A 13915-nucleotide genomic window follows, 5' to 3' on the forward strand; every position below is an offset into this window, starting at 1 on the left:
GATTGCCTGAATGGCAGCAATCCATTTCTAGTTTCTAGGCTGCTCTAACTTTGCCTTTCCGCACCTTTCCGCACCCTTGACAACCACTCCGCTCGGAACCAGGCTCATTATAAAGCCAGCCTCGTCAAAATTGTAGATGTTCACAAGCGTGATGCCATGCTTCGCGATTGTGTTCTCCACAAGATTGAACTAATCGTGACTAATAGTTGAATCTTGATATTTGGCTCTCGAACAGTCGTATCTGCAACTAAGTGGCATCTTAAAATCTAGTTATTGCTTGACGAAGTTGGAAGACCAGCGCTTACCCAGGGGTGACGCGTCGCGGTCGGCGAGCAGTCGGTTGGCCATTTCTTCCACGCCACGAAGCCGAGGGGGAAATCCTCGAGACCCTAGGTTGATAATGTATTCAACAATGACCTGTTCCTCTAGATCAGATAGTTTGCGCCATTTAGGGACAATATCGCTTCGAGAAGGCTTGCCGTGATATCGATCATAGAGGGTACTAGGCGGGACTTTGTATATCCTTGCAGCGCGATAAACGCGTAATTTTGGATCATTTCGAAGGGCCTGAAGGGCGAGAATTATATTTCTTTCTTTATTCAACTGTGGCATACTTGGTGGTTGAGAAATTGTTGAAAAAGGGAAAGTAAAGAGAGTTGCGGGATTTTTTCCGACTTCCTTATTTTTGCGACATCCTATGCACCTACGTTATCTAAGTCTAGTCCGAGGGGCGGATCTCGGCCGGTTTATATATCCATTACTACCATGTTCTGGGTCGAGCACTTGGGCCTTGGAAGACGACCCCTTGATGTCTGATGCTAACCCTAGCGTTTGGGCGAACTGGATCAGGGTCAGCAATCTTGGTAACCCTGACTGAGGTTACTGACAACACTCAACTTCAAAACCTAGAAGAGGGGCTGCATATGAAGAAAACAAGACATAGGCTAACCTACAGTGAGTCAAACAATACTGCTATTTCCAAGCAAGTTTCGAGCCTTGGTAAGACCAAGTGTTATCTAGTTGCTTACATACTATGGCGTAGCGCTCTAAACATCCTATACTTTCTCATTGTGCAGTCTATTGATTCTCTATTGTTTTATCAAGGTGTTGAGTCCTATCTTTGGGCACAACTATGCTAAAGTACAAGTATAGTTAGTGAAATAGCAACTATAGATATCAGCCCATTGACCCTTTTGAATCACCAACTACACTAGAGTAGACTCAGTAGTCTCCAGGGATACTATCAGTAACCCCTAGACACACTTCTATTACTTGAAGGTGACTCAAAAGTAGGCTTGGAAATGGCAACAATAATTGTAAAATTAATGTACATGTACCTTGAGCACTACAGTGTTGTAGTGTCTGAAGCCAGCCTGGCCATAATGCAAGGACTTGTCAAGTAGTGATTGAGACATCTGGGGAAGAGTATAGTGAGTAGTTTTATTTGGTCAAATGGGTTATGGTGTTTTTATCACGATTTCTATAAGAGAGGTTAAGAAAAGTGCAGCGCTCGGCGTACTGCGGCGCTCGGGGTACACGTACGTTGGTGTGGAATGGAGGATACGATGTTAATTGAACGTCATGTAGTAGCCTAGGAATGCCTCACTTTGATGGCAACCTGGTCGTACTAGCCATCAGATCTAAATCCCATGATTGTGATACGGCCGGAAGCAGTGCCTAGACCAACTCTCTTTCCGGCTACTACCGATTTTATAGGGCGATACGATGGTGGTAGCCAAAGCACCCTTTGATGGCCCCTTATAACCCAGGCGTCATCAATGCTAAGATTGGAGCTATGAAACTTGGAGTGAAATAAAAAGGCCTTGTCAGGCGATGGTCCTAATGCCAATGGGTGTCTAGCACTTGGGGACACTACTAGTGCCACCGGCCAATGATGGCCCTCCACAGTCTGCAGAAATCTACCAATATTTGCATCCCAGATCTTGACAGTCTCGCCATCTGACCTTGATACTAGTCGCTCTCCATTTTCGGAGAACACCACTGACGTCACGGGCCAAGTATGGCCCTCCAGAGTTTTCAGGCACGCGCCAGAAGCTACATCCCAGATCTTGATTGTCATATCAAAAGACCCTGATGCCAGTCTCTGGTCATTGTTTGAGAACGCCACTGACCTCACCAGATGACAATGGCCCTGGAGAGTCTGCAGACACTTACAAGAAGTCGTATCCCAGATTTTTACCTCACCATCTTCAGAGCCTGATGCAAGCTGTCCGCCACTATTTGAGAAGACCACTGAGATCACTGGCAGATGGTGGCTCTTCAGAGTCTGCAGACAGGCGCCAGAATCTGCACACCATATCTTAGCTGTGTTGCCATCTGACGCTGATGCCAGTCGCCGGCCATCATTTGAGAGCACCACTAATGCTGTGTAGTAGTCATGGCTCTGAAAGGTGCGTAGGCATGCACCAGAAGTTACATCCCAAATCTTGACTATGCCGTCCAAAGACCCCGATGCTAGTCGCTGGATATCATCTGAGAGCACCACTGATGCTCCGTAATAGTTATCGGCTTGAAGAGTACGTACACATGTACCAGAGGTCGCATCCCAGAGCCTAATTGTCTTGTCATCTGACGCGGATGCCAGTAGCTGACCGTTATGTGAAAACGCCAATAGCTTGCCCGGCCAAGGGTGGCCCTGAAGAGTAAATAGACATGCACCGGAAATCACATCCCAGATCTTGACTTTCTTGCCTTGAGACCCTGATACTAGTCGCCGGTCATCATCTGAGAACACTACCGATGTAACCTCTCCGTCATGGTCTTCAAGGGTATGAACACATATGCCAGAAGTGGCATTCCAAACCTTAGCTGTAGTGTCGCCTGACCCTGATGCCAACCACTTTCCATCGCCCGAGAACACAATTGACGTGATATATCCATCGTGACCCTTAAGTGTGTGCAGACATGTGCCGGAAATCGAATCCCATATTTTGACCGTGGTGTCATCTGACCCTGATGCCAATTGCTTCCCATCATTCGAAAACACCATCGACGTCACCTGTTTTTCATGGCTCTCGGCAGTGTGCTGGTATGTGCCTGGAGTTGCATCCCAGATTTTGACTGTCTTGTTTTGAGACCCCGATGCCAGTCGCTGCCCATCACGCGAGAACACCGCTGAAGTCACCTGTTCTTCGTGGCCTTCACAGGTACGCAGACATTTGCCAGAAGTAGCATCCCAGATCTGGACCTTGGTATCCCCTGACCATGAGGCAAGCCGCTGCTCATCATTGGAAAAAAGGACCGATTTCACCGGGGGGGCATAGCCCTTAAGACTGAACAGGAATGTGCCAAAATTCACATCCCAGATCTTGACTTCGTTGCTCTTAGACCACGATGCCAGCCGCTCCCCGTCCTCTGAAAACATCGTGAACTTGATATCATCACCACACTCAAGTGTGTGCAGACATGCGCCAAAAGTGGTATCCCAGATCTTGACTGTCTTGTCCTAAGACGCTGATGACAGTCGCTGTCCATCATCCGAGAACGCTACTGATGTTACCCCTTCTTTATAGCCCTCAGGGGTCTGCAGGCAGGCATTCCAATTTGGCTCAACTATTGGCTTCACCTCGATCCAGTCTGGTTCTTCCTTTTCAAATGCTTGCCTTATCAAGCTATTGGTAGGGCTGAAGATCAGGGCCGAGGCATAGACTTGGAGGGGCGCTACATAGACATACCGAGAGACAGGATCTTCAATGGCGGCAGAGAGGCTGGCGGCTCACTTAGGCTCATCCCGGTTTATGGTCTGCGATGAAGTCAGAGAAACAAGCGCTAAGAATTGAAGGCAAGGAGATTCATTAAGAAGAGAGTGGAATAAGGAAAAGTCTCAACAAACAGAACGAATCAATGCCGGCTAGTTGTTATATTCGCCTCGATGCAGAGGTTTTAATGACAAGAACAAATAACAAGCAACAGAGGAAAGGATGATGATGAGGAAAGGGAAAAGCTAGGCAGCACTGCACAGAAGGAGACAGCCTGTTCTCAGGTTATCGGATATTTGAAGATAATGCGTGGCGTTACAAGCACTAATGGTCAATTTTGTTGGGCATCCAGGATTGGTGCCCAACTTTCAGGATCGTATTTGCGACGAAAAGAATAACATAGTTGTGCTTTATGACGATATTATTGTGTTAGAATTCTCAAGGTCAAGGCTAAATTATCATACCTCTGCAAACTACTCCTCTTTCGACCGTAATCATGTCGAGTTAAAGTATTAGATGCGTAGGGGGAGAGGGGATGTATTTCGTCAGCAGTTGCCAAGACCTTGAGCAGCTAACATCAACGTTATACGATAAGAATTATACGTAACGTAATGTAATATCCATCGCTTCGGTTGAAAGTTTCGTCATTTTCGAGCATAAAAGGCTGAGGGTGGTACAATCTTGCCGTGTGTGTAACAAGACCGATTTGACCGATGTGTCTATTAAACAGTGATATAGATGTACACCAAATAAACAGAAGGCAATTACACGATAATTTATTTCCTTGTAGTATGATTAAGATGGACTAGCTATTTACGCATTAGCAAATAATCACCAAAGACGACGCTCTATTGTAGGATACGTGATATAGTATAAAATGACTGTTCCTATTCGCACCTGAAGATTTAATGCCCTACATACCACCAAGTAGTTGAACCAATCACATGCCTATATTAACAAATATTCAACCAATAAAATAGTCGTAAGAGCCCCACACTTTACAACTCAAGAAAGTCTACTCTGTAGGAAATCTTATAGGTGCAAATAGGAACATTCTTTTTGTTTCGTCCCTTAGGCTCCCTTTCATCAAGCTGAAGCTAGACAAAGCCCTGAATACTTATATTGACACTCAAATGCGGCATAAGTCTACGTGAGGGCAACGCAGACAAAATACCCAAACCCGCTTCTTCTGACGAGTTTCCTTTTGCCTCCCTTCATTCGGGGTTGATTAAGCTTAGTAACTCTTTTTGTTCTTGTTGCTGGTCTATTACTTAACCGATGTTTTGCCGTATTTCTAGTGTTACTAAAAACATCGCAAATGGGTCTGAGCATGACTAGGGTTGTTGCAAACACTAATAACCCTAAACGTTCATCAAAGAGGGGAACCGAATTAGCTACTGTAATATTCCCCCTAGCTTTGTTATTACGTATATGGTTTCGAAAGACCGAACAGTCGGACGTTGATCAGCTTTAATAGTAACAGCGTTTTAGTATAGTGATAGCTTCAGCTCTTTTCTTTTTTCTTTCTAACTCTATACTTTGGCCCTCCTTTGCCTAGCCTATCCATATAAATTACGTAACGCGCCTAATCCGCCGACCTCTACTCTCTCCATCTCCATAGCCTCGACCATCTCCAACAATGAGCGATCCCCATGTGCTTTTGAAGAAGGTGAGAAGCTGGTCTTTCCTCTCCCCTTCGGCTTGACTCCGGCTCCACCTCCATACCTGGGACCGGATGCACAAACATACACCCTTTACCTTATCTCATGGTGTTTTTGTTGCCTTGCATCTACCAGCTCAAGCTAACCATGTGGCGCAATATCTAGGCAACGAACGCCCGGGATAGTGCTGAAAAAAGCTTCAACTTCTTTGGCAGGCGCAATGAACTGTACTCTAATGCCGCCGACCTGTTCATACAGGCTGGCAATACTTTCCGCCTGCAGAAGCTGAGTATGTCACTGTAGAATAATAGTAGTAGACCAGACCATCCGTTTCCTTCCCTCCTCTTTCGCTAAGCCCCGCTGATCTTGAACTAAACTGACGTGTTATTCTTATTTTCTCCCTAATGCAGACATTGACGCCGGCAAGGCATTAGAGGAAGCCGCGAAAATACAGGAGCAACATCTGCAGGACCCCGACGATGCCGCCAACACCCGCCTAGATGCTTTTAAGGCTTATCGCAAGGACGATCCAGCTGCTGCCGCCCGCTGTGTAGAACTAGCAATCAGACAATACTGCTCTCGGGGCAACTTCCGCCGTGCCGCTGGCCATCAGGAGGCTTTGGCAGAGATCTACGACACAGAGCTGGGCAACACCAAGGCAGCCCTAGAAGCCTATGAACAAGCGGCCGGCTGGTATGAGGGCGACAATGCACCTGCGTAAGTAGCTATGATTATTTCCCGTATTACTGGGTGTGACGAAACGCGACTAACAATGCTATACTTGCTTGCCGTAGCATGGCCAACAAGATCTGGCTCAAGGTTGCCGAAATGGCTGCCGTGGCCAAAGACTATTACAAAGCAATTGATATCTTTGAGCGCGTAGCAAAAGGCGCTGTTGACAATAACCTCATGCGATACTCGGTCAAAGACTATCTGTTCAAGGCTGGAATTTGCCATCTAGCTTCGGGAGATAACGTGGCTACGCAACGCGCCCTAGAGAAGTATGTTGAGATTGACCCCACGTTTGCAGGGCAGCGAGAGTACCGCATCCTAGGAGACCTCTCCGAATCAGTCCAAGCGTCAAACGTACAGGAATTCACCAACCGGCTGTTCATGTTTGACCAGGTCAGCAAACTGGACAGGTGGAAGACAATTATCTTGACGCGTGTCAAAGATCAGATTGTTGAAGCACCAGTGGATGCAGATGAAGACGAATTTGCTTAGATCTGGAGAAGGGATGGCTGGGACAAGTCGATATGTGTATATAAATACATATGCATGGGCTTGTCTGTGTTCGCGTTAGTGCCGCCGTGAGTGTTGTTAGCGCGAGTGACTCTGCAACTGTATGTGACATGTGTTTTGATATTTGCACTATCTACGTATTATATGCTATCTGAATATCCTTACCTCGTTCCAGGCAGATGTCGTCCTATTGGTTGAGTATTAGTTTCGGATATTCAGCTAATCATCAACACCTGTGACATCCTGCATGGCCCCCGAAAGACTAACAAACTAGGGACGGATTGTCTTCCGGGCATCACCTTCAAACAGTGGTTTACTTCCCTTAGATTCATGTTAGTTGTCTTTTTTCCCTCTTTTGAACCATTCTCTCCTTTCAGCGTTGCAGGTGCGAGTTGCATAAATCGTAGTAGATTATCTTTGAAGTTAATTAGCAAACACTCCTCAAAAAGAACGCATATCCATAACATTAATGGCTTTCGTGAGGGACCTTAAGCTCTTGGGCAATACTCTGGGCAGCAAAGTCCCTCGGTCTATGCATACCATCACTACTAGCTCTACATTGACGATATAGCCCTTCAACCACTCCAAAATTTCATGCATGTTAGGGTGATTTGTATTGAAGGCACACTTTTCTTAACGATCAGTTCCCAACCTGCTCTCAATTTTCCATCGCTTTACCGAGACGCTTTCCAAAGTAAAGTGATTCGCATAGAAGTTTTCACACCCTCGGAAGTGGAGATTCATTAGGTAGTTGATGAAACAATAGGAAAGTTTTGTCAGAGGTTATCCTGATAGTAACTATAGTGCATGAGGCAAGCTTGTAGCAGAGGGTATGAGTCTGTGCATGGACAGTCTAGGGGGCCGTAAAGCGAAGTGGCTTGTAAATGAGAAAACCAGGCATTCCTCAGCTCGAAATCGGCGAAATCCGGCGCATTCTGGCAGACCGGAAGGCATAGCACTAGACAAACCAACCGGTAGGGTCTACTGGGTCCCAGGGCACTGTAGAGTCCTAGGAAACGAGACAGTAGACTAGATGGCTAAACCGGGCCGCAAGGATGCGGGTTTGCTGGTTCTCGGGAGGACGACGTCTCTGCCGGCGGTGAGGCTCTAGAAGAACGACGTATTCAGAGACGATTTCAAGAACTGGATGAGAGATAACTGCCCAAACACCGATGATCTCGGAGGGACGCTGGGACTCCTAAAGCTATTCAAGGTGACTGGATGAAAGGGCTGAGCCGAGGCAAGCCTCTACCAGGTCCATTCTTGGACCTTGCATCGCTGACAGAAGGGCGTTCTTTCTCAAGACGGCACCATCCTAGAATCACGGAAGCTATCTGATCTAGAAGAACAGGCCATCTTTCAGCTCATTCTTGATCTTGAAACAGCGTGATTTTGAACAAATAGCCAATCGACTGCTCGCCAACTGGGATGCTTAACCTGTTGGTAAGCGCTGGGCTTCAAACTTCGCCAAGCGACACTCAGATCTTAAGACGAGATTTGATCGTAAATACGACTATTAATGGGACAAATGCGAAGATCCAGTATTATTCGCGATTGGTTGGTTCAAGCTCACGGAGAACATAATCGGAAAATATGGCACCACCCTTGTGACTATCTACAACTTTGACGAGTGTGGGTTTTGGGTCCAGGGTCACATGACAGTCTGACCCTGACCCCACTCTGAGATAGACTTACGGAGGGTCAGCTTCGGAAGTCTGTCACAGAGTTTCCTTCCTTCTTCATCAAGCATTAAGAATCAGAAGAATCGACATACATTTTTAGGATCGGTGTACATACGAGTTTCACGTATATATATGCATCAACGTAAGTGATTATAGCGCTTGTTTACTGTGGTCAATAGCTGCAGGGTTACAACTGCCGTATCATAGACGCAGGCGCAACACCCACAAGGCATATGGGGTTCAGGTCTACCTACCCACTTGTTGAAAGAACCAACTAGCGAGAAATCTGAGTCTTAGTGAAGACTTAGGTGCGAGAGCGTGTATGAAGTTGATCCTGTATTGTCTGTCCTCTATCTTCCAACGAGTGCTTCTACGAGCTACTTAAATATCTGAAGGTGAACACCTTCTCCAAACCATATCTGTCGAAATTGAATATCATTGTGCTCGTGGTGTAACTTGTAATGGTCCACTCCACACGTCCTTACAGCCTGTCCGAGACCTGATGTTGGGTTATTTTGGAGGACTTGAACAACAAGAAGTATGCTACCTTCGTTAAGTCCTCCATCAAAACTTGGCACTCCCATTTATACACAGCTCGACCAGAATAAAGATTAATTACAAGTAGTTTGTCACAGTCTCGTCGGAAATATGAAGAAGACGACATGGCTGAATCTATATTAGATGTTACTGATGACGGCTTTTCACCCTCTCAGCCTCCAGCGACGAACAGTCCTTGAGTAAACCGCCCTTTTTCTCGTCAACCTTTTTCTTGCCTATTGCAGGATTGGTCACGTAGAGGTCCAGCAGACATTGATTGCTTTACTCTCTATGCCTTGCTACGCAAAGGTTAGCTTAATAGATGAACCAAGACTTTTCCTCACAGTACTTACCCTACTACTCGACAGGTTTTGATAAAGGTAAGACCTTGCCATTAATGAAAGCATCGGCACATTTGGCAACATCATTCTTGTTTAGCAAGATAGTTTCTCGTGCATGCTACAATGTTTATCAAGTTATGGAGGTCTGGAATGGGAGCGTCTTCGAGTCCATTCTCAACGTTGAATTTATAATAGCCTCTAGTATTGCCGTTCTTTTCTCTGAGTCGTAACTCTGTAGCCTTAGAAGTAGTAGCAATTTTGTAGCATGCGTTGGAAGGAGAGCTTTCTGAGTCGCTAATTCCAATAGCATTTCTAAGGCCTGTGCCAATGCTCAGAATTATCGTCTCCCTGCCTGGGAACAATCTCTTAGCCTCCAAGATAACCGCTTCACATGGATTATTGTACCCATAATGAGCGTTGATGAATTCTTCTTCATCTCGACCGATCTCAATTGAATCAGAGGAGTTATTGTCTGTGGATATAGCCATCAATATCTCCCAAATCTTACATTTACCCAGGCTTGCGGATCTGCCATACGTCTTGAAGATAGTCGGCAATGTTTAGATTACGGATTTGGTCAAAGCCAACAAAGCACTAAGTAGAAGTACTAGAATGTTAGATGTGATTTTTATGGCGCTTTAATGTACAACCTACGTTTTGGTGCAAGATTTGTCTTTAAACAATATATCTTCATGTAAACATGTACTGGCTGTAATGGGACCAGTGGCTTGCAGCGATGTAGACTTTGAATCGCAGCAGTTATCCCAAATCATCTGTTTGATGTTGGCCTCTAATCGTGAAGCACTGTGGGAGTCCGATAAGGCTGTGTGGAGGTTTGTCGGCTCTTGACTGAACACTGTCTACGCAAAATGTTTATATGTTTCAATAGACTTGCTAACTCTCGTGCCAAGCCAGCCAAGCATGATGGCAATAATCCTATCACAGCTGCATTAATACGGCTCCTAAAATTTACCGTTATAGCTAGCAAATAATCTAAACAAACAGGACCAATCAATGCCGGCTAGTTGTTCTATTCACCTTGACGCGGAGATCTTAATAATAAGAACAAATAACAAGCGGCAGAGGAAAAGATGTTCATGAGGAAAGGAAAAGCTAGCTAGGCAGCATTGCCTAGAAAGAGACAGCCTGTCCTCACGTTATCGGATATTTGAAGATTATGCGTAGTGTCACAAGTACTGATGGCCAATTTTGTTGAGCATCCGGGATTGGTGCCCAACTTTCAGGGTCGTATTTGTGACGAAAAGGATAACGTAATTCTGCTTCATGACGCTATAGTTGTGGTATAATTATGAAGGTCTAGGCTAAATTATGATAACTCTGCGAACTACCCCTCTTTCGATTGTAATCATGTCTAGTTATCGAAGTATGAGATGCGTGGGGGGAGAGAGGGTGTATTTCGTCAGCAGTTGCCAAGATCTTGAACAGCCAATATTAACTTTGTACAATAAGAATCATACGTAATGTACTGGAATATCTATTGCTTCGGTTGAACACTTCGCCATTTTTGAGAAGAAAAGGCTGAGGGTGCCATCAATAGTTCAGTGTGTGTAACAGGCCCGATTTGCCTGATGTAGCTATCAAACTCCGACATTGATGTACACCAAATAAACAGAAAATAATTAATTATACGACAGTTCATTTACGTGCCGTATGGTTCAAATGGACTACCTGGCAAGCATTATCAAATAATCTTCAATGGCAATCCATTCTTGTAGCTAGGATACGTGGTACAGCCATCTTATCTTTGTCAAGTGACACAAGGACCACTCTAAACAGGACCCCCATATGAAAGACGCACTTGCCTATCTAGTTTTGTTGTCTAGTCTCCTAATGAAAGAGCCATTTCCGCACTACTATCTTAAAAATAAAGCGCCTATATTCTAGTACCTTCACGCCCCCTAATAGTGGAAAGCTTGATACTTGGGCTCATTCCTCATCCTTCTGCCACTGCGATGGTTACTTTCAGTGTTTTTGCTACTGCCAAGTCACTATTCTGGCTAGCCAATAGGAAGTCCGAGATGGATAGGAGGTTTAGTCCAGATGAAATGCGGGCTGTTCACCATAGTACTCCCAAGTATGGTGCGATGTATCGCATGCCCCTTACAGATGTCATCATGACCACCTTCAAGTTCCATGGGCTGTTTTACAGTTAGTCTTGTTGACATCTGATCACATGTCTAAATTCTGCTTTGGCTTACTGATACCTAGGGTTGATAGCTTTTCTCGCGCCGTAACTTCAAGCGCACTATTCGGTGACCTAATAATGAGAACTACACTTTATTTTTAATCTACTTTTTTTTGTTCCGTCCCTTAGGTTCCCTTTCACTAAGTTGAAGCCAGAAGAATTTCTGAATACTTGTGTTGACACTTATATGTGCCATGGTGTGGGTGTTACGCCTGCGTCTATGATACGGCAGTTGTAACCCTGCAGCTATTGACCACAGTAAACAAGCGCTATAATCACTCACATTGATGCATATAGATACGTGAGTCTCGTACGTATAGCAATCCTAAAAATGTATGTCGATTCTTATGATTCTCAAAGCAAGCAAACTCTGTTACAGACTTCCGAAGCTGGCGCTTCGTAAGTCAATCTCAGAGCGGGATCAGGGTCAGATTGTCATGTGACCCTGAACCCTAAGACCTGCAGCCTGCAGTACAGTGGTGCTGCTTTGCAAGAATATCAACACAGGTATACAGTACTTGGCGAGAGATATTGCCAAGCTAAATTGCAGTGTTGTTAGGGGGTACTTGAAAAATTTGATAGTTAGTGCCAATATGGCCTACAAGACACCTAAATTATATAGTTTTTAGTGTACACGTTCAAATTGTTAATAGTTGTACAATAGACACCAGACTGCAGAAGGCGGGGTCTAGATTTCGCTTAGTTGTGATGATGATTTTTAGCCTCTCTACTCAGGTTTGATCCCACTTTAAAAGGGATATACGACTATTTGATTGGCTGGATTGTTGTCAGTGTGTGTGTGGGGCATTAAAATTTGGTGCGCAAACAGAAACCATCGGTGTGCGAATAGGAACTCTCTCAAAATAACCTAAAATTTGGTTTCTTACACGAAGTGGACGGTCATAAATTATGTCGATGTGTGAGAATACATGTCCTGTAATTCCAATTAAGTTTTCTTACGGATCTATCTTTTACTTGTTACCAGGTTTCGTTAACGTAAGTGCATAGGAAGTCGTGAAACATGGGAAATCGGAAAAAAATCTCGCAACTCCCTTTACTTTCCCTTTTTCAACTATTTCTCAACCACCAAGTATGCCACAGTTGAACAAAGAGAGAAATATAATTCTCGCCCTTCAGGCCCTTCGAAATGACCCAAAATTACGCATTTATCGCGCTGCAAGGATATACAAAGTCCCGCCTAGTACCCTCTATGATCGATATCACGGCAAGCCTTCTCGAAGCGATATTGTCCCTAAATCGCGCAAACTATCTGATCTAGAGGAACAGGTCATTGTTGAATACATTATCGACCTAGGGTCTCGAGGATTTTTCCCTCGGCTTCGTGGCGTGGAAGAAATGGCCAACTTGCCGACCGCGACGCGTCACCCGTCAGCAAACGTTGGGCTTCTAACTTCATCAAGCGACAACCAGACGTCAAGACGTGTTTTAATCGTAGATATGACTACAAGAGGGCTAAATGTGAAGATCCAGTCCTTATTCGCGATTGGTTTAGACTCGCGGAAAGCACAATTGCGAAGTATGGTATCAACACAGCTGACATCTATAATTTTGATGAGACTGGCTTTACCATGGGCGTTATTGCAAGCGGAATGGTCGTCACAGCCGTGGAAAGACATGGAAAGGCGAAATCAGTGCAGCCAGGAAACCGAGAATGGGTTACCGTCATCCAGGCGATCAATGCTGAAGGCTGGGCAATCGCGCCATTCATCGTGGTTGCAGGCCAATATCACCTTGCCAGCTGGTATCGAGAAAGCAACCTCCCGGACGATTGGGCTATTGCGACAACCCATAATGGCTGGTCTGATAATGAGACAGGTCTTGAGTGGCTAAGGCACTTTGACCGACATACCAAGGGCCGATCAACCGGTCACTATCGCCTTCTGATCCTCGATGGGCAGAAAAGCCATCACTCAGTCGATTTTGAGCAATATTGTGAAGACAACCACATGATCACACTCTGTATCCTAGCTCATTCATCTCACCTACTTCAGCCTCTTGATGTCGGGTGCTTTGGGCCACTTAAAAAGGCCTATGGTCGAGAAATTGAGCATCTAATCAGGTGCTCAATAACCCACGTTTCCAAGACTGATTTCTTTCTAGCCTTTATGCTGCCCACCAAGCAGCTATGACACAAAGTAATACCAAGGGGGGTTTTAAAGGGGCTGGACTTGTTCCATTGAATGGAGAAAGTGTGATATCAAAGCTTAATGTGCAGCTACGAACTCCAACACCGATCGAAGAGGAGGCCGGCCTCCCTGACCCTTGGATTCCTAGGACCCCAAAACAGCAATTGAAGTTAGCTCTCAGTTTGAATACCTCAAAAGGCGAATCGACAGGCATAAGAGCAGCTCACCTGCATCTATCCTTGAGGCACTCACATCATTAACCAAGGGAACAAAAGCAGTAATGCATCAGAACAGCTTATTAGAGTCTGAGGTTCAGGACCTTCGACAGGCAAATGAGATCCTCGGCAAGCGGCGCAGAGCCAAAAGAACCCGATTACAAC

At 45.3% G+C, this 13915-nt stretch overlaps 3 protein-coding genes across 3 annotated transcripts; 2 read left to right on the plus strand and 1 right to left on the minus strand.

The window, feature by feature from the left end:
* Positions 1-1627: 1627 nt before the first annotated feature.
* Positions 1628-3385, minus strand: HOO65_100050 (Vegetative incompatibility protein HET-E-1; the record flags this gene model as incomplete). Its single annotated transcript, XM_071001709.1, has 1 exon — positions 1628-3385. One exon carries the CDS (start codon positions 3383-3385, stop codon positions 1628-1630), a length of 1758 nt encoding a protein of 585 aa, XP_070855827.1.
* A 1973-nt stretch (positions 3386-5358) lies between these two features.
* On the plus strand, positions 5359-6604 carry HOO65_100051 (vesicular-fusion protein sec17; the record flags this gene model as incomplete). Its single annotated transcript, XM_071004686.1, has 4 exons — positions 5359-5388; positions 5546-5669; positions 5791-6097; positions 6175-6604. The coding sequence occupies 4 exons, from the start codon at positions 5359-5361 to the stop codon at positions 6602-6604; spliced, it is 891 nt and encodes a 296-aa protein (XP_070855828.1).
* Positions 6605-12977: 6373 nt separating this feature from the next.
* HOO65_100052 (uncharacterized protein) lies at positions 12978-13538 on the plus strand (the record flags this gene model as incomplete). Its single annotated transcript, XM_071001710.1, has 1 exon — positions 12978-13538. The coding sequence occupies one exon, from the start codon at positions 12978-12980 to the stop codon at positions 13536-13538; it is 561 nt and encodes a 186-aa protein (XP_070855829.1).
* Positions 13539-13915: the final 377 nt, after the last annotated feature.

This window comes from Ceratocystis lukuohia, assembly GCF_044167205.1.
Source record: "Ceratocystis lukuohia strain C4212 chromosome Unknown Supercontig10_pilon, whole genome shotgun sequence".
Taxonomy (NCBI): Eukaryota; Fungi; Ascomycota; class Sordariomycetes; order Microascales; family Ceratocystidaceae; genus Ceratocystis; species Ceratocystis lukuohia.